The sequence below is a fragment of the Brachycentrus maculatus genome, unplaced genomic scaffold, assembly GCF_059751285.1.
Source record: "Brachycentrus maculatus isolate JH-2025_06_01 unplaced genomic scaffold, ASM5975128v1 h1tg000295l, whole genome shotgun sequence".
NCBI lineage: Eukaryota > Metazoa > Arthropoda > Insecta > Trichoptera > Brachycentridae > Brachycentrus > Brachycentrus maculatus.
Genome location: NW_028281046.1, coordinates 58,228 through 80,414, shown reverse-complemented (window position 1 = coordinate 80,414; position 22,187 = coordinate 58,228). Strand labels below are relative to the sequence as shown.

General features: G+C 33.5%; 1 protein-coding gene across 2 annotated transcripts in view; it reads right to left on the bottom strand.

Moving 5' to 3' along the window:
- Positions 1 to 18,248, bottom strand: part of LOC148304962 (organic cation transporter protein-like) — a 30,629-nt gene extending 12,381 nt beyond the window's left edge. The window contains exons 1-3 of one of the 2 annotated variants that reach the window (XM_088267442.1): positions 18,204 to 18,248; positions 13,101 to 13,255; positions 3,692 to 3,917 (exon numbers count right to left, since the gene is read on the bottom strand). In XM_088267442.1, coding sequence (XP_088123568.1) covers positions 3,692 to 3,917; positions 13,101 to 13,243 — 369 coding nt within the window. In that variant the 5' untranslated portion in view covers positions 13,244 to 13,255; positions 18,204 to 18,248. Of the gene's footprint in view, positions 1 to 3,691; positions 3,918 to 13,100; positions 13,256 to 17,074; positions 17,280 to 18,203 lie in introns of those variants that run through there. The other variant, XM_088267441.1, reaches the window with a different exon arrangement.
- Positions 18,249 to 22,187: the final 3,939 nt, after the last annotated feature.

The window sequence follows — 22,187 nt, the reverse complement described above, 5'->3', positions numbered from 1 at the left end:
GCAACTGTGGTCCATAGAATATGTCCTTTAATAAATGGACATTGCACCATAGTTAAAATATGTTGAGAATCAAATTTAGTGCAACATTTCCAAAGTATAATCCAGTAAAATTGGATCTGCCCTCTTCCATTTTATAGAGAGACGGCTCACCAGAAACGGCTCATTTATCAAGCCGATGTGAGACATTGAACCATGGTTGTGTCATGAAGCATGCAACTGTGGTGCATAGAATATGTCCTTTAATAAATGGGCATTGCACCCTAGTCGGACAATGTTTAGTATGTTGATATCATGGATATAATGTATGCAGGGCTAAAGTGCCAATATGTGATTCAGCAATCGTATCTAAACTCTCTCGTTTTAAAGCGAGACGGCTCACCAGAAATGGCTCATTTATCAGGTCGAAGTGAGACATTGAACCATGGTGGTGTCGTAAAGAACGCAACTATGGTCCATTCATAAATAGACACTGTAACATAGTTGAAAAATGTTTATGATGAAATTTAGTGAAAAATTGCTAGTAAAATTGGATCTGCGCTCTTCCATTTTATAGAAAGACGGCTCACCAGAAATGGCTCACATACCAGGCTGTTTGGACTAAAGTGAAACTTTGTACCATTTTGTCGTGAAGTTTGCAACTATGGTCCATAGAATATGTACTTTAATAAATTAACATTCCACTATAGTTAGAAAATATTTAGAACGAAATTTAGTGCAACATTTTCAACGTGTAATCCAGTAACATTGCATCTGAGCTCTTTTATTTTATAAAGAGACGGTTCACCAGAAATGGTTCACAACCAGGCTTGTTCATGCCAAAAATTGTGTATTTTTTATAAGAATTTGTGTACTAAAATAGTATTCATAAATATATGCGAGAAGAACAAAGAGACGCAGTTCATCGACTTTTATTTTATTGTTGGGTAATATATCCAAAATAAAACAAGGTTTGTTGGATTGAATTATCAAACACGTGTTTGATAATGTCCCAAGAAGACGAAACGCGTCACACATAAACATATACATTACAACATTTTGAGTGTGTCCAAATACTTGTTCACAAAATCTGGATTATCTCCAATTACAGGAGTTATTTTCATATTATTTTTTAACATCTCATTAAAGATGAAGAAGAATATGGAAGTCTAGTGAAGATTTTGTGAACAAGTATTTGGACACACTCAAAATGTTGTAAATAAATTATCTGGTCAAATTATAAGCTTAAATAATAAAAATGAAAATGGTATTTTCTGGCGTTTCTCTTGTGTGTGATTATAATCCAGGATTCGGACCTCACATACTAATAAAAGAGTTTCTGCTTAGTAAAAAAGCTTCTTTACATCTCACCAATAGATGTCTCTAGTGAAGTTCTAGTGATTCAAGAACAAGGTTTCTAAATCGGTTCATATATATAGAACTTCCAAGAATTTGAGTAGTGTGGTTGTCAATAATGGGTAGAATTGGTGAATGTTACACGTGTGTAAAGTGATCACTTAAACCATCCGATGACGGTCGTCAGCCCCGTAAATGCCCAGACTTCCATATTCTTCTTCATCTTTGATGAGATGTTAAAAAATAACAAATACATTGATTAAAGAAAACACTTGTTTTATACTACTTGAGTTTTATTATAGACTACATGTTTCAGAAGTTAAACTTCCATCATTCAGGTCTGTATAATAACTGAAATATAAAATAGTTCTATAAATAAGGAGAGGGGAAAGTTAGGGGGAGGGGGTTAGTCAAGGGGCGGAGTTTGAAAACAAAGGAAAAATGGAAAGCAAAGGTGAAGAATTTTGAAACAATATTTTATTTAATAAATTATTATTAGAATTCAGGTTATTTTGTATTTCTAAATTTTCAAGATAATTCATAATTTGGCCTTTGGCTTTTTATCACAATCTCCACACGAAATTTCATAGACACCACTTTTTTGTAATAAATCAATTTTAGATTTTGAGTTATCGAGGATTTTATGTAAATTATTATTTGTATAATATGCAGGTTGGATATGGGAGGGTAAGATATAAAAAATATATTGGCCAAACTGCGAGAAATTTAAAGATTAGAATTAAAGAACATCATAGCGGTCTTGTTAGTAATTATTTTTCGGAATTTGCAAATCACATAATAGATACTAATCACTCATTTCACTCTCAAAAATTAAAATTATTACACCTTGTTCCATATAAAGGCCAAATTATGAATTATCTTGAAAATTTAGAAATCCAAAAAAACCTGAATTCTAATAATAATTTATTCAATAATATATTGTTTCAAAATTCTTCACCGTTGCTTTCCATTTTTCCTTTGTTTTCAATCTCCGTCCCTTGACTAACCCCTTCCCCTTACTTTCCCCTCTCCTTATTTATAGAACAATTTTATATTTTATATTTTAGTTATTATACAGACCTGAATGATGGAAGTTTAACTTCTGAAACATGTAGTCTATAATAAAACTCAAGTGGTAAAAAATGAAGTGTTTTCTTTAATCATTACAAGTGTTCTAGTACCATTAGATGAAACAAGACTGTTTGGACCACACTTGGTCCAAATCTCACTAGATTATGTACTATCGTGTCATTAAGCACGCAACTATGGTCCACGGAATATTTCCTTTAATAAATGGTTCATAGTTGGCATCCTTGAAGCTAATCAGCCCTATTTTCAATGCTGATATCTTAGTATGCAAGGTATTGCATGACCAAACCAATCAATTCTAAAATAGTACACACATAACCTAGAATAATCATTGAAAAGGTCTCAGGCGGCAAAACTCAATGAATTACGTAAAAATGCAATTAAAAATGATTATTTATTTTTATTTTAAGTACCGTACACATGTCCATATGATGGTATGGACATATCGCTCGCTCCTTTCAACAAAGTCAAAAGACTTGATTTTTCCTGAAATCTCCTGAGATTAAAGTTTAAAAATATATTATTTTCTGACATCTCATCAAAGATAAAGAAGAATATGGAAGCCTGTGCATTTACGGGGCTGATAACCGTCATAGGCTGGTTTAAGTGGAAAAAATAATATGAAAATAACTCCTGTAATTGGAGATTATCCAGATTTTGTGAACAAGTATTTGGACACTCAAAATGTTTTAAAAATATAATAAAATGTGTTGAAAATAAATATCAAGCCACTTATTGAACTTTTTTACTATGCAACAGATCTTTTTAGGAAAAACCTGAATGTTTTTTCCCCATTTGAAAAATATTAAGTAATTTAAAAAAAGTAATTAAACAATACCTTGATTTTTACCAAAATGCAATGACAACACTCTCTGCCCTGTAGAGCGGGTAAATATTAAGTTAAAAATATGCTTCTTTTTCTGGGATATAGTACATTTCTGGGCATTTCGAAAACATGTACTAAAAATTGTCAATTTTTGACATATGACGTTGAAAGGAGTGAGCGATATGTTAATGAGAGAATGAATATGAAAGTTTATTTGGCGAATAGGAAGACTGCTGATATACAGTACGTCAAGATGTGTCTCTTCCTAGCTCCATCCAAACTATTCCTCTTTGTAGACTGTCGGGGTTAGCTCATGGGCAATGTCACCTAGACCATGCCTTGAAATCACATTATCTATCTGCGGTATGTATGAATTCTTGGGTCTTCCTCTCGATGTCTTTCATGGATAACATATGAATGTTTAACTACAATATATCTGGTTACCTCGTTGACGATGGTGGTCTCTCGGTCCGTGTAGACCCAGGCGTGGCATCGCGTGGTCCTGTTGGTGAAGGACTCTGCGTCGCACCGCGAGGCGTTGGTGCGCGCGTACACGTCGCACTGCGAGGGCTTGTAGGGGCCGCTGGGGCGCAGCGGGGGGATGGCCATCTGCACGAAGGAGGAGTCAAACTGGGGGGAGTCCGGGTCGTCACAGCCCGGCACCAAACATCTGCGGAAAGGAAGGATAATAATTCATGTAGTTTCCCGATCATGGTCTGTCTACTTCTCAGGAGAGAACACTTTCCTTTCTTCACACAACACATCATTCTTCAGTCAATCCTGCACCGGAATTGCTGAGGAAAACCTGGCACAATCAGGTATGTCAAATACTTGAAAGTGGCCGGGTCAGGAGTCGTAATAATCGTCAGGTATGTATGAGGAGATGCATGAACGTGGAAGAGGCGAAGAATGTTTGCAAAGACAGAGTGGTGTGGCGTTCGATTCTCTCTGCCTACCCCTGCGGAGAAGCGGCGTGATGGTTAGTTAGTTAGTTATATATATATATATTTTTTTTTTATATTATTTTTTATTTAAAGATTTTTTTTTATCAAATGATTGAAAATGAGAATCAAACAAATTTTTGAAATTACAGTAAGCCAAAACAAGAAATAATCAGAAAACTTCTCAGTTCTTCTGTTACTCTTCTCTTCTTTGCTCCAACGTCTTTACTACTTGACGCCATTATATGGGTCTTGTAATTGTCACGATAGTGAAATACTTCCATATATGGGATATGATACGAACTACGCATGGTGAAATGTTCTTTTGATGGTTTTATGTACACTTAAAGAAAACATATGTGAAATGCTCCGCGGGCCGCAAGAAGACACCCGTCATAGGCTGGTTTAAGTGATCACTTTAACCATTTTTCATGTGTGTGATTATAATCCGGGATTCGGATCTCACATACTAATATAAGAGTTTCTGCTTAATAAAAAAGCTTCTTTACATCTCACCAATAGATGTCTCTAGTGAAGTTTTAGTGATTCATGAACAAGGTTTCTAAATTGGTTCATATATATAGAACTTCCAAGAATTTGAGTAGTGTGGTTGTCAATAATGGGTAGAATTGGTGAATGTTACACGTGTGTAAAGTGATCACTTAAACCAGCCTATGACGGTCGTAAGCCCCGTAAATGCCCAGACTTCCATATTCTTCATCTTTGATGAGATGTCAAAAAATAATATGAAAATAACTCCTGTAATTGGAGATAATCCAGATTTTGTGAACAAGTATTTGGACACACTCAAAATGTTGTAAGATATTTATATATAATATAAAGATATTAAAAAAAATAAAATAAATAAGGGTACTTTCTTTAACAAGCACTAAGATTTCTTCAAATACAGGTTAAATATTCAGTACAATAAGTGAAATACACATATATACGATTAGGAACATTCACAAAATCAATAAACTCATGACCCATTTCCCTACAAAGACAAAAGCCAATGCCTACTATATTCTCTATAAAAGACTTTGCTTAAAAAATGTTTTAGCTGTCGCACAAGTAAAAAAGAAACACCCGCGCCTTATAATACAACGTTGTATCAAAATTTCAAAGCTAATAACTTGAGAAGATTAAAGATTTGTAGTTTATATTAGTACTTTTAATCTATTTTTATTTCTGATATCTAAAGTATTCTTGCCAGTGCCCTTTATTATAAACTAAAATATAATGTATACCCACACACAGGCCATAGTTTTAAAATAAAAATATAAAAATTCACACTCAAAATGTTATTTTATATATTGCTCACTCCTTTCAAGAACGTCATATATAAAAAATGGTCAATTTTTAGTTGTGCATGTTTTCGGAATGCTCAGAAAATGTACTATATCCCAGCAAAAGCGGCATATTTTAAACTTAATATTTACCGGCCACAAGGCAGAAAGTGTTATTTTTGCATTTTGAAGAAAAGGTATTGTTGAATTATTTTTTTTTAAATAAACTAGTTTTTTTTCAAATAGAGAAAAAATCTTCAGGTTTTACCTAAAAAGATCTGTTGCACAGTAAAAAGTTCAATACGTGGCTCGATATTTATTTAATAATACATTGTATTCTATTTTTAAACTTTAAAAACTATCTCCTGAAATACAAGTTTTTCAATTTATGACGTTGTTGAAAGGAGTGAGCGATATGTAAACTGTATTTTTCTATTCTCTTCTGACTCATTTTGTCTTTAGCTGTACGGATTTATGGTTGTTGACTTAGTAATTTATATTTAATGAACCAGCGCTTGAAATGTCCCCTTCATTTAACAAGTACTGTAATCAGTGTAGCGATTAAATTGCCCTACTTACATCCGCCATTAATGGGTTTAATAACAGACCGCTGGATCCTACAGAACGGAGCTAATATTGTAAACAAACCACTTTTGTATAAATAGATATTCAGGCAGACCTCATTTTTAGCACAATTCGCTATTTTGCACATTTAAAAAAATATTTTTTTGGCAACAATGCAAAAAGGTTTTTTTTCCCTGCAGTTGTTTCCATTTCATATTATTTTATGACATCTCATCAAGGATGAAGAAGAATATGGAAGTCTGGGCATTTACAGGGCTGACGACCGTCATCGGCTGGACAATAGATGTCTCTTGTGAAGTTCTAGTTCTGGTTCATATACAGTGTATCGTTCTTCGAATAATCGTTTTCCCGGATGTGTCGTTTATTTCTTCTATCCCGAATTAATTTCATACTAAACTAAACCGTCCGCCTCCGTAGTGTAATGGTCAGCACGCTCGGCTACCGTTCTGGAGGTCCCGGGTTGGATTCCCAAGGGGGGTAAAATAAATATAAGCGATTTTTTCACTGTAATATTTATTCAATATTATTACCCTGGACTGGTACCTGAAGCGGAGGGCTGATCACCTTTCCTTCATGTGTAAACGATCAAGATAACACTGCGTTTATATGAAGCAGTGCCCTATGCACCACTGGGGTGTGGATAAGGGTTTTGTTATATTATTATATATTTCCACTGTTAATAATCCATAATAATCAATAGTTTTTTTGAATCCCTTAGACCTTAGACTAAAGCATGTCTAGATACCAACCACTATTACGGTTTCAACGTATGGGGTCCATACAAACAATAATATGACTGTAACAGCAAAACTTGACGTGATACAATCTTGTCACCATATACACTTTGAAAAAGAAAAGAAAGATTAACTTACTCCAAATCAGTCATCAAAATTTCAATAGCAAAATCATTGTTGGCCAGTGTGTTATTATAATTTTTTTAATGAGTACTGACGACATATAATAGCCCTCAACACATGAAGGAAAGGTGATCAGCCCTCCGCTTCAGGCGCCTTCTTCAACTTCAAACCCTTATCCACACCCGATGGTGCATAGGGCACTGCATCATATGAACGCAGTGTTATCTTGGTCCTTAACACATGAAGGCAAGGCGATCAACCCTCCGCTTCAGGTACCAGTCCAGAGTAATATTGAATAAATGTTAGGGTGAACAAAATCGCTAATATGTATTTTATTTACAACATTTTGAGTGTGTCCAAATACTTGTTCACAAAATCTGGATTATCTCCAATTACAGGAGTTATTTTCATATTATTTTGTGACGTCTCATCAAAGATGAAGAATATAATATAAGAGTTTCTGCTTAGTAAAAAGCTTCTTTACATCTCACCAATAGATGTCTCTAGTGAATTTCTAGTGATTCAAGAACAAGGTTTCTAAATTGGTTCATATATATAGAACTTCCAAGAATTTGAGTAGTGTGGTTGTCAATAATGGGTAGAATTGGTGAATGTTACACGTGTGTAAAGTGATCACTTAAACCAGCCTATGACGGTCGTCAGCCCCTTAAACAGCCCAGACTTCCATATTCTTTCTTCTTCATCTTTGATGAGATGTCAAAAAATAATATGTATTTTATTCATAAAATTTTATGAGTACTGATTGTGGAAACGATGTATTCACTATATCATTAATCATTGGTCAGTCGGCAGAGTCCGCTGGTAAGTTAACTGGCAATCGTTCTAGCGATTAGTATCAATCAGCTTGATAAATGTTTCCCAACACACTTGTACACTTCTTACATCATAATTAGTTTGATTGATACATCAATTGGAGACCCGCCGGAAAAGAACTGGCTGACTTATACATATTAGGTATTTTTTGTCCATTTGTGTTTTATTAATGGTTTTAAAACACAGGTAATATTTCGCTCACTCCTTTCAACAACGTCATATATCAAAAAACTTGATTTAACAGGAGATCGTTTTTAATTATTTAAATATAATGAAATGTATTTAAAATAAATATCAAGCCACTTATTGAACTTTTTACTGTGCAACAGATCTTTTTAGGCAAAACCTGAATGTTTTTTCTCCATTAGAAAAATATTAAGTATTTTTAAAAAAATCATTAAACTATACATTTTCTTCAAAATGCTAGAACAACACTTTCTGCCCTGTAGCGGGTAAATATTAAGTTAAAAATATGCCTCTTTTGCTGGGATATAGTACATTTTCTGGGCATTCCGAAAACATGCACAACTGAAAATTGACGATTTTTTATTTATGACGTTCTTGAAAGGAGTGAGCGACATGTAGTACCTTGTACACAGATACCCCCTTTGCGCCTAGCAGGCAGCGCAGACCCATCCATCAACAGCACTGAATAATTTATACAATATTGATTTATACGAAGGAGAGGCGAAATAATTGAGACATTATCAGGGAGCCGCGATAACGCTTGTATTTCATATTTAATGTAATATTCTCTAACACAGAATTCCATTCTTTTTAACATCTTAACATAGATGTCGAAGAATATGGAAGTCTGGGTATTTTGGGCCTTTCGACAGTCATAGTACAGTGGAACCTCCCATAACGAGCATAATTCTTTCCAGAATCTTACTCCTTAAGCGAATCATTTTTTTTTTTGACATTCCATCAAAGATGAAGTGGCTTCATATGATCGATTTTAAAGTCTTGCAGTTAGATTTTATAGTGAATTTATAATGGTATTATTTTTTGACATCTCATCAAAGATGAAGAAAAATATGGAAGTTTGGGCATTTACGGGGCTGACGACCGTCATAGGCTGCGATAAGTGATCATTTTACACACATGTAACATTCACCAATTCTACCCATTATTGACAACCACACTACTCAAATTTTTGGAAGTTCTATATATATATATATATATATATATATATATATATATATATATATATATATATATATATATATATATATATATATATATATATATATTTAACCAATTTTGAAACATTATTCTTGAATCACTAGAACTTCACTAGAGACATCTATTGGTGAGATGAAAAAAAGCTATTTATTGAGCAGAAACTCTTATATCAGTATGTGAGGTCCGAATCCTGGATTATAATCATGCACATGAGAAGTGCCAGAAAATACTCTTTTTTATTTAAGCTTATAAGCTTAGTTAACAAAATTCAATTTATAATTTGACCACATAATTTATTAATAACATTTTGAGTGTGTCCAAATAATTGTACATAAATCTGGATTATCTCCAATTACAGGAGTTATTTTCATATTATTATATAATAATAATATGAAAGTAACTCCTGTAATTTGAGATAATTTTTTGAAAAAGTACGTCACACACTATTTATTATTTATTCAAGTATTTCATACACACAAACAGTAGGACACACTCAAAATGTTGTAAAGAAACATTTTTTGTTTTGACTGGCGCTGAAGTCCCGGCTCACAAGTGAATGCCGTGAAAAAGGGACTTGCTTATTCTCTGTCACACATTATACGAAATGTCGCTTGTTAACCTTTTAAACACGTTAACTTTGTTCCTAAGTTACGCTCGTGCGCGGCGGTATTTCGCCGTTTTTTAAATGATTACTTTTATCATGTATTTAGTTATGAAACGATTTATTTTCCTAAACAAAAACGTTCAATGGGATTCATTGTGCCTTTTTGGTACTCTATAATACACGTGTGTCACATTATTCTTGAAATATATCGTAATATAAACAAATTAGATCGTAACATAAATAAATCAAAGCACGCATCGTGTGTCACTCTTACCCACTGGCGATGCGTAGTGTCGAGAGTGAGACAGATACAGGGCATGATTATGGCGCGGACTAATTACCGACCGCAAGAAAAATCAGGGATCTGTTCTTTTATTTAGCCTTGTGATGTTACAAATCATTAGTCAGATATTTCAACAGATGTCATAAGGCCGAGGATTGACGTATTATTTTATCCAAAGTTCCACACCATGAAAAAATTCCTCCAAGTTGAACTGAGGTTGGAAACTTGGAGCAAAGTGAAAACACAAACGCTTATGTCAGCCGCGTATGGGGCATGTCTTGTTAAAACACATACGCTTATGCAAGCCGCGTGGATCCGGTTAAGTGAGCAACTTTATCATTTGCTTGTTATTCGAATTACTCGCTATGAGAGGTTCCACTGTATTACCAGATTACCTTACTACATACCTCTACTGCCTACGCTAGTAATCAGTACCAGCTAACCCTACTACCTACCTCTACTGCCTGCCCTAGTAAGTAGTACTAGCTTATATTATTTTGAGAAATAAAAACTAGTATAATAAGATCTAAAACCAACTAGTTTTGGCAACAACCTATTACCCTTTTCTTTTTTTAGGGTTTATTTTTCAATATTAAAAATATAGTACCAGCTTACCTTACTACCTAGCAGTGGCGTGCCTAGAGTTTACCAGTAAGGCAAACGCATTATTTTTCACATTCGTGAATACATGATGTACCTATAATTTCTTCACCTCATATCATTCCCAGTATAGTAAGCACCCAGAAAGTATTATAAATATAAACAATGTATTGTAATCATTGTAAAAATATGCTCGTATTATTATGTGTATGTATTACATGTAACTTTTGTAAGGCACATGTAACTTTAAATAAAGAAAATGTTCACTATAGTAAAATATCTTCCCCAGATATCAACCATCGCCAATAAGTACCATCACCATATAATGGCATGCATAGTGTTTAATAATCATATAAGCGCGCGATAATTTAAAAACAGTCATACATTAATTATGTATTTTTAATCATTTGATCTAGATTAAGTCATTTTTATTTGGAGTTGTTTGGCAAGCCGGGCTTTTGGGCTTCTAGGGAAGTACCGCCACTGCTACCTAGCTATACTGCCTACCCTAGTAAGTAGTACCAGCTTACCTTACTACCTACCTCTAATTAATTCTCTGTGCACGCCACTGAATGTGTGCATCACATAATCTAAATACCAACGTACTTGGAATAAATGTCAAGCTGTAAGATAAGGAGCACTTATCGGGAACAATATAACTTACCTGAAGTAATATTTGATTAATATTACAATTCAATTTGACGATCATTAAAAGATTAGATCGCATATATTACGTTACGATGGATTTTACTAATGACAAGTCAAGTGTACGCAGTCGGGAATCGTTTGAAAGAGCTGCTGTTCAACGAGTCCGAGAACACACACATTTACACACATATCGCTCACTCCTTTCAAGAACGTCATAAATCAAAAATCGACAATTTTCAAGTTGTGCATGTTTTCGGAATGCCCAGAAAATGTACTATATCCCAGCAAAGGCGGCATATTTTTAACTTAATATTTACCCGCTACAGGGTAGAAAGTGTTGTTTCTGCATTTTGAAGAAAAGGTATTGTTTAATTATTTTTTTAAATATACTAAATATTTTTCAAATGGAAAAAAAAACCTTCAGGTTTTACCTAAAAAGATCTGTTGCACAGTAAAAAGTTCAATAAGTGGCTTGATACTTATTCTTAATACAATGTATTATATTTTTAAACTTTAAAAACATTCTCCTTTAAAATCATGTTTTATTTTATTTATGATGTTCTTGAAAGGAGTGAGCGATGTGTGTAATAGGTAAATTGTATGAATTTTGTTTCAATTGCGATATATTGTGGTTATGTAACCAATTCCAGATTACATAGTTCATGTGATAGGCATGTTTAAAAAATACCTATTCTCGGATATAACGAGTAACGGTTATAACAAGCAATATTTCCTGTTTAATATTTGAATATTTGACTTCTTTCCTATTGAATATTGGAATGTTTGACTTCTTTCCTTATGAATATTTAAATGTTGGACTTCTTTCCTATTGAATATTTGAATTTTTAATTAATGTTTTACGTAGTAAATACCACTATTTCTTAAAATCTACTGTGACACGTGTTTTGATGCATTCCGCATCATTTTCAAACACCGTATGTGTTTACTAAGTAAACATTAATTAAAAATGGATAGATTTTACCACAAAGTGACTGCCGAATCAATTAATATTTGAATGTTGGACTTCTTTCCTTTTGAATATTTGAATGTTGGACTTCTTTCCTATTGAATATTTGAACGTTTGGCTTCTTTCCTATTGAATATTTGAATGTTTGACTTCTTTCCTGATAAATATTTGAATGTTGGACTTCTTTTCTATTGAATATTTGAACGTTTGGCTTCTTTCTTATTGAATATTTGAACGTTTGGCTTTTTTCCTATTGAATATTTGAATGTTTGACTTCTTTCCTGATGAATATATTTGAATGTTGGACTTATTGTTCCTATTGAATATTTGAACGTTTGGCTTCTTTCCTATTGAATATTTGAATGTTTGACTTCTTTCCTGATGAATATATTTGAATGTTGGACTTCTTTCCTATTGAATATTTGAACGTTTGGCTTCTTTCCTATTGAATATTTGAACGTTTGGCTTCTTTCCTATGGAATATTTGAATGTTTGACTTCTTTCCTATTGAATATTTGAATGTTGGTCTTCTTTCATGTTGAAAATTTGTCCAAACATCAAAAGATTTGTCTCATAAAAAACCAAGACAAAATATTATAAAATGAATGCAGACCGTTTAAAGATCAGGTTACATGAATGAACGATAACTCCGCAGGTTGGGCATATTAAACTTGTTTTGAAATTCACACGTAGCGTTATAAACTCAATTTTAAAACATGGTTCACTAGCCATAATTTACAAACGTTTATTAAAATTATTTTTTGTTAAGTTATATCGAATTATGACTGACTGGCGCCGCTCTAGCTGGTTTTGATTTTAACAACTTATTTTACAATTACAAAAATATTAGACAAATTTTTGTGTGCTCAGATTAAATAATATTCAAAACATATATACGCCGCGCTCGCTCTGTTTCTATTGGCGTCGCTTTGTTCTTCTCGCCTTAATAAGTTTTGTAATTTTCAATATATTTGTGACCCTAAGTTCTTATAAGTTTTGATTTTTTAAATAAATAAGATTGTCTTCATTTGCGCGTTTCCGTCTTCCTCATCAAAAGTGTTACCTGTAATCTGGGATTCCGGCCGTGAAGACGTAGGACAGGCTGTTGGCCGCCCCGAAGAAGACGGGCAGGCAGAGGAGCGCGTAGTTGATCAGCTGGAACCTGCCCAGCTCTCCGATCTCATCCAGCACTGCGTCGAAATCCATCGTGAAACGGCTCTGAGAAAAAATTCAAAACATTAATCAATAAAGAAAATTCAGGCGTTTTTATGGGGTCATTTGGTGGCGTTCTTATGGGGTCATTTTGGGCGCTTTTATGGAGTCATTTTGGGGGCTATTATGGTGTCGTTAGGGCGTTTTTATGGGCCATTTGGTGAAGTTTTTATGGGGTCATTTAATCACATTTTTATGGGGTCATTTTGGGCGCTTTTACAGGGTCATTTTAGGCGCTTTTATGGGTTTATTTGGTGACGTTTTTATTAAATCGTTTTGGTCGCAAATATGGAGTCATTTTAGGCGCCATTATGGGGTATTATAGGCGCTATTATGGGGTCATCTTGGGCGGTTTTATAGGGTCATTTGTTGGCGTTTTTATGGGGTTATTATAGGCGCTATTATGCGGTCATTTTAGGCGCTTTTATAGGGTCATTTTAGGCGCTTTATGGGGTCATTTGTAGGCGTTTTTATAGGGTCATTTTAAGCGGTTTTATGGGGTCATTTGTAGGCAGTTTCATGGGGGTCATTTTAGGTGCTTTTATGGGGTCATTTTAAGCGGTTTTATGGGGTCATTTGTAGGCGTTTTCATAGGAGTCATTTTAGGCGCTTTTATGGGGTCATTGAAGGCGCTTTTGGGATCATTATAGGCGCTTTTTATGGGAACATTGTGGGCGTTTTAATGGGGTCATTGTCTGCCTCTGTGTGTAGTGTAATGGTCAGCCGTGGTTGTCAATAATGGGTAGAATTGGTGAATGTTACACGTGTGTAAAGTGATCACTTAAACCGGCCTATGACGGTCGTCAGCCCCGTAAATGCCCAGACTTCCATATTCTTCTTCATCTTTGATGAGATGTCAAAAAATAATACCACTATAAATTCCCTTTAAAATCTAACTGCAAGACTTTAAAATCGACCATATGAAGTCACTGAGCTTGAACTGGGAGATTTGAGGACTTCTAAATGTTTTAATACATACGAGAACAATTGCTATTACGTAAAAGTATGTGTAAAAATAGAAGGCCAATCTTAGCCAAATTAAATGTAATTTGTGTCACAAAGCACGTTCACATTTTCCAAATTATGATTGATCACTATGTCCGCTCAGCGTGCTGGAATAGATATTCATGGAACAAAACTCAACAATTGTTTTAAACCACTTTCATTTTCAGTACTTTTTCCAACCAGTTTCGACAAGCACCTTGTCATCTTCAGGGATGGATATTTACTTAACTTATAACAGCACTTAGAGTAGCACAGGAAGTGAAACATGGAGTTGGCAAAAGAAGGATGAAAGTAGACTGAATGCAGTCGAAATGCGATTTCTCAGAAGAATGTGCGACAAAACGATATATGATAGATGTTCGAATAGTGAAATAAGGAAGGAATGCAAAGCTGAGATAAGCATTATCGATAAAATTAAGAAAGGTGTGTTAAGATGGTTTGAACATGTGGAACGAATGAGCGAGGAAAGAATGGCTTAACAAATTTACGAGGCGAATGTAATTGGAAAAGGGAGCAGAGAAAGACCGAGAAAAACGTGGCACGACTAGGTGTGCCAAATACTTGAAAGTGGTCAGATTAGGTTAATATGATCCAATTTTGAAACATTATTCTTGAATCAATAGAACTTCACTAGAGACATCTTTTGGTGAGATGAAAAGGAGCTTTTTATCGAGCAAAAACTCTTTTATTATATTTTAACAGTAACAATCGGCGGGTATGTATGAGGAGATGCATGAACGTGGAAGAGGCGAAGAATGTTTGCAAAGACAGAATGGTGTGGCGTTCTATTCTCTCTGCCTACCCCTGCGGAGAAGCGGCGTGATGGTTAGTTAGTTAGTTATTTTTTTTTTATATATTCTCACAGTTCAAAAACTATATGCTAAAACAACCCTTGCATATGCATTTCAGAAATACTCTCACATAACACAAGAAAGCGCCTCCTTGCAAAGCACACTATTTCAATTTCAATTTCAATTTATTTAATAAAAAAATAATATATACATTACAAACAATATTCAAGGCGTATATATTATAATAAAAGTAAGCAATAAGACTTAAAGGTGTAGAAGAATCCCGCTTCGGAAAACTCCTTCCGACACATGGAACAGATCCATATCCAATGTAATATTGTTCAACATAGCGGTAGCTCTTCTTACAGGCATAACCATCGGCAGGTTGGTCCTGTGTATAGGAATGTGAAACAATCTATGTCGACGCTGTCTTAGCTAACTATCGGGAACATACAGACCAATGCTCCGGATAATTTCAGGATTATTGATCATACCGCGCAACAATGGATAAAAATGCGTAATCAAATACACATTCCTTCTAGTCTCTAAACTATTGTAGCCAAGCATACCCAGGAGAAACTGGGTCGGGTAGAGCCAAGGATAAATATATAATATATAAAACCCTTATCCACACCCCAATGGTGCATAGGGCACTGCTTTATATAAACGCAGTGTTATCTTGATCGTTTACACATGAAGGAAAGGTGATCAGCCCCCCGCTTCAGGACCAGTCCAGGGTAATATTGAATAAATATTACAGTGAAAAAATCACTTATATTTATTTGACCCCCCTGGGAATCGAACCCGGGACCTCCAGAACGGTAGCCGAGCGTGCTGACCATTACACTACGGAGGCGAAAACAAGCCAAGGATAAAGGCCAAAAATAAGCACACTAGTCACAATGAGCACACTTTATGGTAGCGTACATACAATTACAAGATCTATAACACAGAAACACATCAAACAAACCTAACGCGCACCTGTTTTGAAAGATGAAAATCACTTATATTTATTTGACCTCCCTGGGAATCGAACCCGGGACCTCCAGAACGGTAGCCGAGCGTGCTGACCATTACACTACGGAGGCAAACACAAGCCAAGGATAAAGGCCAAAAATAAGCACACTAGTCACAATGAGCACACTTTATGGTAGCGTACATACAATTACAAGATCTATAACACAGAAACACATCAAACAAACCTAACGCGCACCTGTTTTGAAAGATGAAAGAACTTTGATTATTATGCAATAAGTTGTATAACCTGCTCCATTATCCACAAGTAAATGAAAAATTAAATAATTATAGAAGAGCTCTTCACAAATAGATAGAGGTGGGTAGATCTGAATACAATAGATCCCATGACGCATTTGTTTGCATGTCATAACAATTTTCTTTCATAAAGCTTTATAAAAGACTTGTAAAATGTGCAAAACTCGCTCACTCCTTTCAACAACGTCATAATATTGACAATTTTTAATATGTTATGTCAAAAATCGTCAATTTCCAGTTGTGCATGTTTTCAGAATGCCCAGAAAATGTACTATATCCCAGCGAAAGCGGCATATTTTTAACTTAATATTTACCCGCTACAGGGCAGAAAGTCTTGTTTTTGCATTTCGAAGAAAAGGTATTGTTTGATTATTTTTTTAAATATACTAAATATTTTTCAAATGGAGAAAAAACATTCTTGTTATGTAAATAAAAAGATCTCGGCTGACCAAATTTAAAACACAGTAAGGGACATTTTTTTGTAGTAGGTTTTTTTTGCATTTTTGGACTAAGTAGACTCTACTTAGTCCATAAATGCAAAAAAAAACCTACTACACAAAAATGTCCCTTACTGTGTTTTAAATTTGGACAGCCGATCTGTTGCACAGTAAAAAGTTCGATAAGTGGCTTGATATGTATTTTTAATACATTTAATCTCCTGAAAAATCAAGTTTTTTTTATATATGACGCTGTTGAAAGGAGCGAGCGATATGATGAAATAAAAATAAATGAATAATAGGTAAAAATAAATAGTTACATCGTCTTGGCGCCGGTATCCAAATAGTACACAGAGACCGACTATCAACTAAACATTGTTTCAACAACAAAACATCGTGTCAACATCAAAATTACAAATTTGTTGAACAATTCACACGCAGAAACACAACCGGTCGCGACAAACGCACGCGAAAACTGACCATAAATCATTTTTTATCTTCCTTTTGTAATCTCTGTCGACTTCCAATTCAATGTCACATATCGCTCACTCCTTTCAAGAACGTCATAAATCAAAAATTGTCAATTTTCAGTTGTACATGTTTTCAGAATGCCCAGAAAATGTACTATATCCCAGTAAAAGCGGCATATTTTTAACTTAATATTTACTCGCTATAGGGCAGAAAATGTGGTTTTTGCATTTTGAAGAAAAGGTATTGTGTAATTATTTTTTTTAATATACTAAATATTTTTCGAATGGAGAAAAAACCTTCAGGTTTTACCTAAAAAGATCTGTTGCACAGTAAAAGTTCAATAAGTGGCTTGATATTTATTTTTAATACATTGTGTTATATATTTAAACTTTAAAAACGTTCTCCTGAAAAATCAAGTTTTTTGATTTATGACGTTCTTGAAAGGAGTGAGCGATATAATTACCGCTCTGTCGCCGATTATATTTGTCATTCTGAATATATTTTTGATTAATAAGGTAATCTTTACTTAATTTGAGATGACACCATACTAATTATATATATAATATATTTATATATAGTAGTGAAATGTAAAATTTCTTCTAGAAATTCGTATAAGAATGTCGTTTTATTTTTAGATACATTCTCTGCAGTAGCGATGGGCATACAATTAACAAAACGTGTAGCTACAATCGAACACTACGTTTGTAGCGTAGCTCTAATAATAATAAATTTAGATAATTTATTTAGCTAGGTATTATATCCAAAATTAAATACGGTCATTGTATTGAATTCTACTTTTATTTACATATAAATATATACGATAATATGTGACGCGTTTCGCTTAGTAAGACATTATCAAACACTCGTGAGTGTTATGTTAACTATCGTTTATTCTATAGAACTTAACTAATTTTCTGAACTTTCTACCATATTTAGCTAATTATTGTCTATTGTCACTTTAAAGAAGGTAAGAGTTACATTTTGACGAGATTACAACAGTGTTTACTTGAACTCCGCCTGTAATATTGACATTTCACCTACTTCATTGTAGTAGACTTCAGTTTTGACAGGTGTTTTTCAGTGTTGCCAGTTAAATAAAAAAAAAACATGATTATAATGTTGCAATCGAGAAAACACTAGTGACGTGATAATCAATTTAATCGATTATTTTAAAAGAATAATTTGAACTAAACAACAAAGAAGTAATTAAAGTGAGTGAAAAATTAAGGTCAGATCAGACACGGTTTTATTGCATTTTATATCTTGTTATTGAATAATAATAAAAATAAATTATTTAAATAGGGCTATTTTCGTAAGTATCTGCATCCGCGGTGTAATGGTTAGCGTGTTTAGCTACCGTGCTGGAGGTCCCTGGTTCGATTCCCATGGGAGGTGAGAATAAATATAAGTGATTTTACACTCTAGTATTTCTTTAATACGTATTACCCCCTGGACTGACACCTGAAGCACAGAAGTGATCACCCTTACCCGTGATTAAGTAAATAAAGATAACACTGCGTAAATATGATGCAGTGCCCTATGCACCATTGGGTGCAGATAACGGTTTGAATGAATGAAATTTTCGTAAAGTACTACTACTATTAGTCGTAACGTAATTTTCGTAAAGTACCTAAATGGCGTTTAAACCTATTCTGATGGCGTTAGTTTTATTTTATTTAAACTTCATTTACAGAAAATAAATAAGTACATTGGCGGCGTTATTACCAAAAAGCAATATCATCCAACCAACCAAAAACAGACTAGTGATATTGATCAAAACATTTGATACCATATATAGCTGTTTGCAATCAGAGGGTAGATAGTATTTGAACATTTAAAATAAACATAAATGACAAAAGATGATAATAAGGCGGGCAAAGGAAGAAGGGAGTTTAGGGAAGGAGGTAGAGGGAGGAGGTTTGATGGACAGTTAGGATTCTAATGATAGATAGTAATGTCTCAGACGTTTCTTGAAAGTGATTAGAGAAGGTGCATTTGTTTACGCGGAGAGGTAATTCATTCCGTAGTCTGGCCGCTTAGACAGAGAAGGAACTACTGAAGAATGATGTGTTATGGCGAGGAATGGAAAGTGTCCTTTCTTGGGAAGGACCAAGTGATAGACCTTGATCTGAGAAGTTTATAAAAAGGTATTTTTTCCTTGAATGTTTTCCGCAGATACTTTGTGGTACATTTAATAGTACTTTTTAATAGATTTATATTATCCACTGACACTTCGTGATGGAATTGCATTTTTAATATATTATTAGATTAAAACCAATATTTTTAGCTTTTCCAATTTATTTTCATTTTGACCAGCGATCGGGTTTCGTCGTTACCGACATCATCAGACTGGTGGGAGGCTATACAAATTGTTATGTTATATATAAAACAAGGCAGGAATTGATAACCATGATTTGATATAATTTCATTGAGAAATGAATTTAATTTGAGTGAATTTAAGTATTGTATGATATTAAAATTATATTATAAAAAATATTTTTAATATCATACAATACTTAAATTCACTCAAATTAAATTCATTTCTCAATAAAATTATATCAAATCATGGTTATCAACTCCTGCCTTGTTTTATATATAACATAACAATTTGTATAGCCTCCCACCAGTCTGATGATGTCGGTAACGACGAAACCCGGTCGCTGGTCAAAATAAAAATAAAGTGGAAAATCTAAAAATATTGGTTTTAATCTAATAATATATTTAATAGTATCTTTATAAAATTAATAGACTTTGTTTTCACCACTTTTTTATTCATATAATTCAACCTACCGGTTTCAACAATACATTGTCATCATCATTCATTGTAGGTTGAATTGTATGAATAAAAAAGTGGTGAAAACAAAGTCTTTAACTTATTTTTTTTTTACAAAAATGTTAATAAAATTAGTACTCACCGAGATTTTTACGTCTACCGGTTTCGAGACGTACCCGTCTCTTCGTCAGGACAATCACTAACACAGCATGCAAACAATACAACCCTTCACCACCATAGCACCATTTACACACTCAAAACTACATAAAATGTCTAACACATGCGATTTTTGGTCGACCCGAAGACCAACATGCACTATAGTTTTCAATACAGACATGCGTTACGAGCCGAGGTTAAACGTGCAAAAAAATTAGACCTGTAATCGAATCAACTTATATACTCGTAGGATGAAAGGAGTGGGCGGGGTTCGAATTGGATATTGACGAATCGTGTTTAACCGATGTCGAATCAAACAACGGACTATATGTAAAATTTATTTGGTTGTTAATTAGAGGAAAATTATTTTTAAGTGCTTTCCTAATATAAAAAATCTCCATATTATTTAGTTTTAACCCTTTATTAGTGTTTAATACTTTTACTCTTTTTTGAAGACGTGATTTGATTCTATGAGGTGATTGGCAAATTCGGAGAAGTTATTATTGTTTAGACATCGTATGTGTTCTTTTATTCTGGTATTAAAATTACGCGACGTTCTACCAATATATTTAGAAGGACATGAATCACAAGTTAATTGGTATATACCAGAATTGTCTAGGATGCTTTAAATACTAATAATATTGAGAATAAAGTCTATTAATTTTATAAAAATATTATAAAAAGGTAGTTTTATATTTACAATACAAATACAAAAGGAGCAACACATTTTTATTTTGTTTATTTATTTACAATAGAACATGAATACATTTTTAAAATATAAATTGTACATTTGTTTTTTTAAATAAACTAGCCTTACGAATTGGCGGAATTAATTTAAACACAGGTAGCTCCAGTAGTGAACTAAGCAAAGAGATCCAATGACTTTGTTTATATTTATATAAAATAACGCGAATTGAAATGCACTCCCTCAGACAAATTCGCGGAAAATCATTATATGATTATCGCTCACTCCTTTCAATAACGTCAAATATCAAAAAACTTGATTTTTCAGGAGATCGTTTTTAAAGTGTGAAAATAAAATACAATGTATTAAAAATAAACATCAAGCCACTTATTGTACTTTTTACTGTGCAACAGATCTTTTTAGGTAAAACCTGAAGGTTTTTTCTCCATTTGAAAAATATTTAGTACATTTAAAAAAATAATTAAACAATACCTTTTCTTCAAAATGCAAAAATAACACTTTCTGCCCTGTAGCGGGTAAATATTTAGATAAAAATATGCTTTTGATGGGATATAGTACACTTTCTGGGCATTCTGAAAACATGCACAACTGAAAATTTACGATTTTTGATATATGACGTTGTTGAAAGGAGTGAGCGACTTGTTTTTTACCATTAGAGTTATATAGATTGAATATAAATTTAAAGCTCCCGAAACTAATAATAATAATAAAACCCTTATCCGCACCCCACTGGTGCATAGGGCACTGCATCATATAAATGCAGTGTTATCTTGATCGTTTACACATGAAAGAAAGGTGATCAGCCCTCCGCTTCAGGTACCAGTCCAGGGTAATATTGAATAAATATGACAGTGAAAAAATCACTTATATTTATTTGACCCCCCTTGGGAATCGAACCCGGGACCTCCAGAACGGTAGCCGAGCGTGCTGACCATTACACTACGGAGGCGGACCGAAACTAGTCATTTAAAATAAAAATACAACTCAAGTGGTAAAAATCAAGTGTTTTTATTCACAATTAAATGATCATATATTTTTTTTCACTTACAAAGTAAATTTGAACATTATTTTGCTAACTATTCTTATAAAATAATTATTTTTCATTAATATAATAAATAAACACTCGTCATAAATAATATAACTTTGTTTTAAAATCAATATAAATATTTTATTATAACTTAATTATAATGTCTACCGGTTTCCAAGCTAACCGCTTCTTTATATAGGAAAAACGTATAGAAATTTTAACATCCGATATAAAGAGCATACAAGATGTCTTTATAATAATAATTATTCTGAATTTGCCAATCACCTTATAGAAAATAAT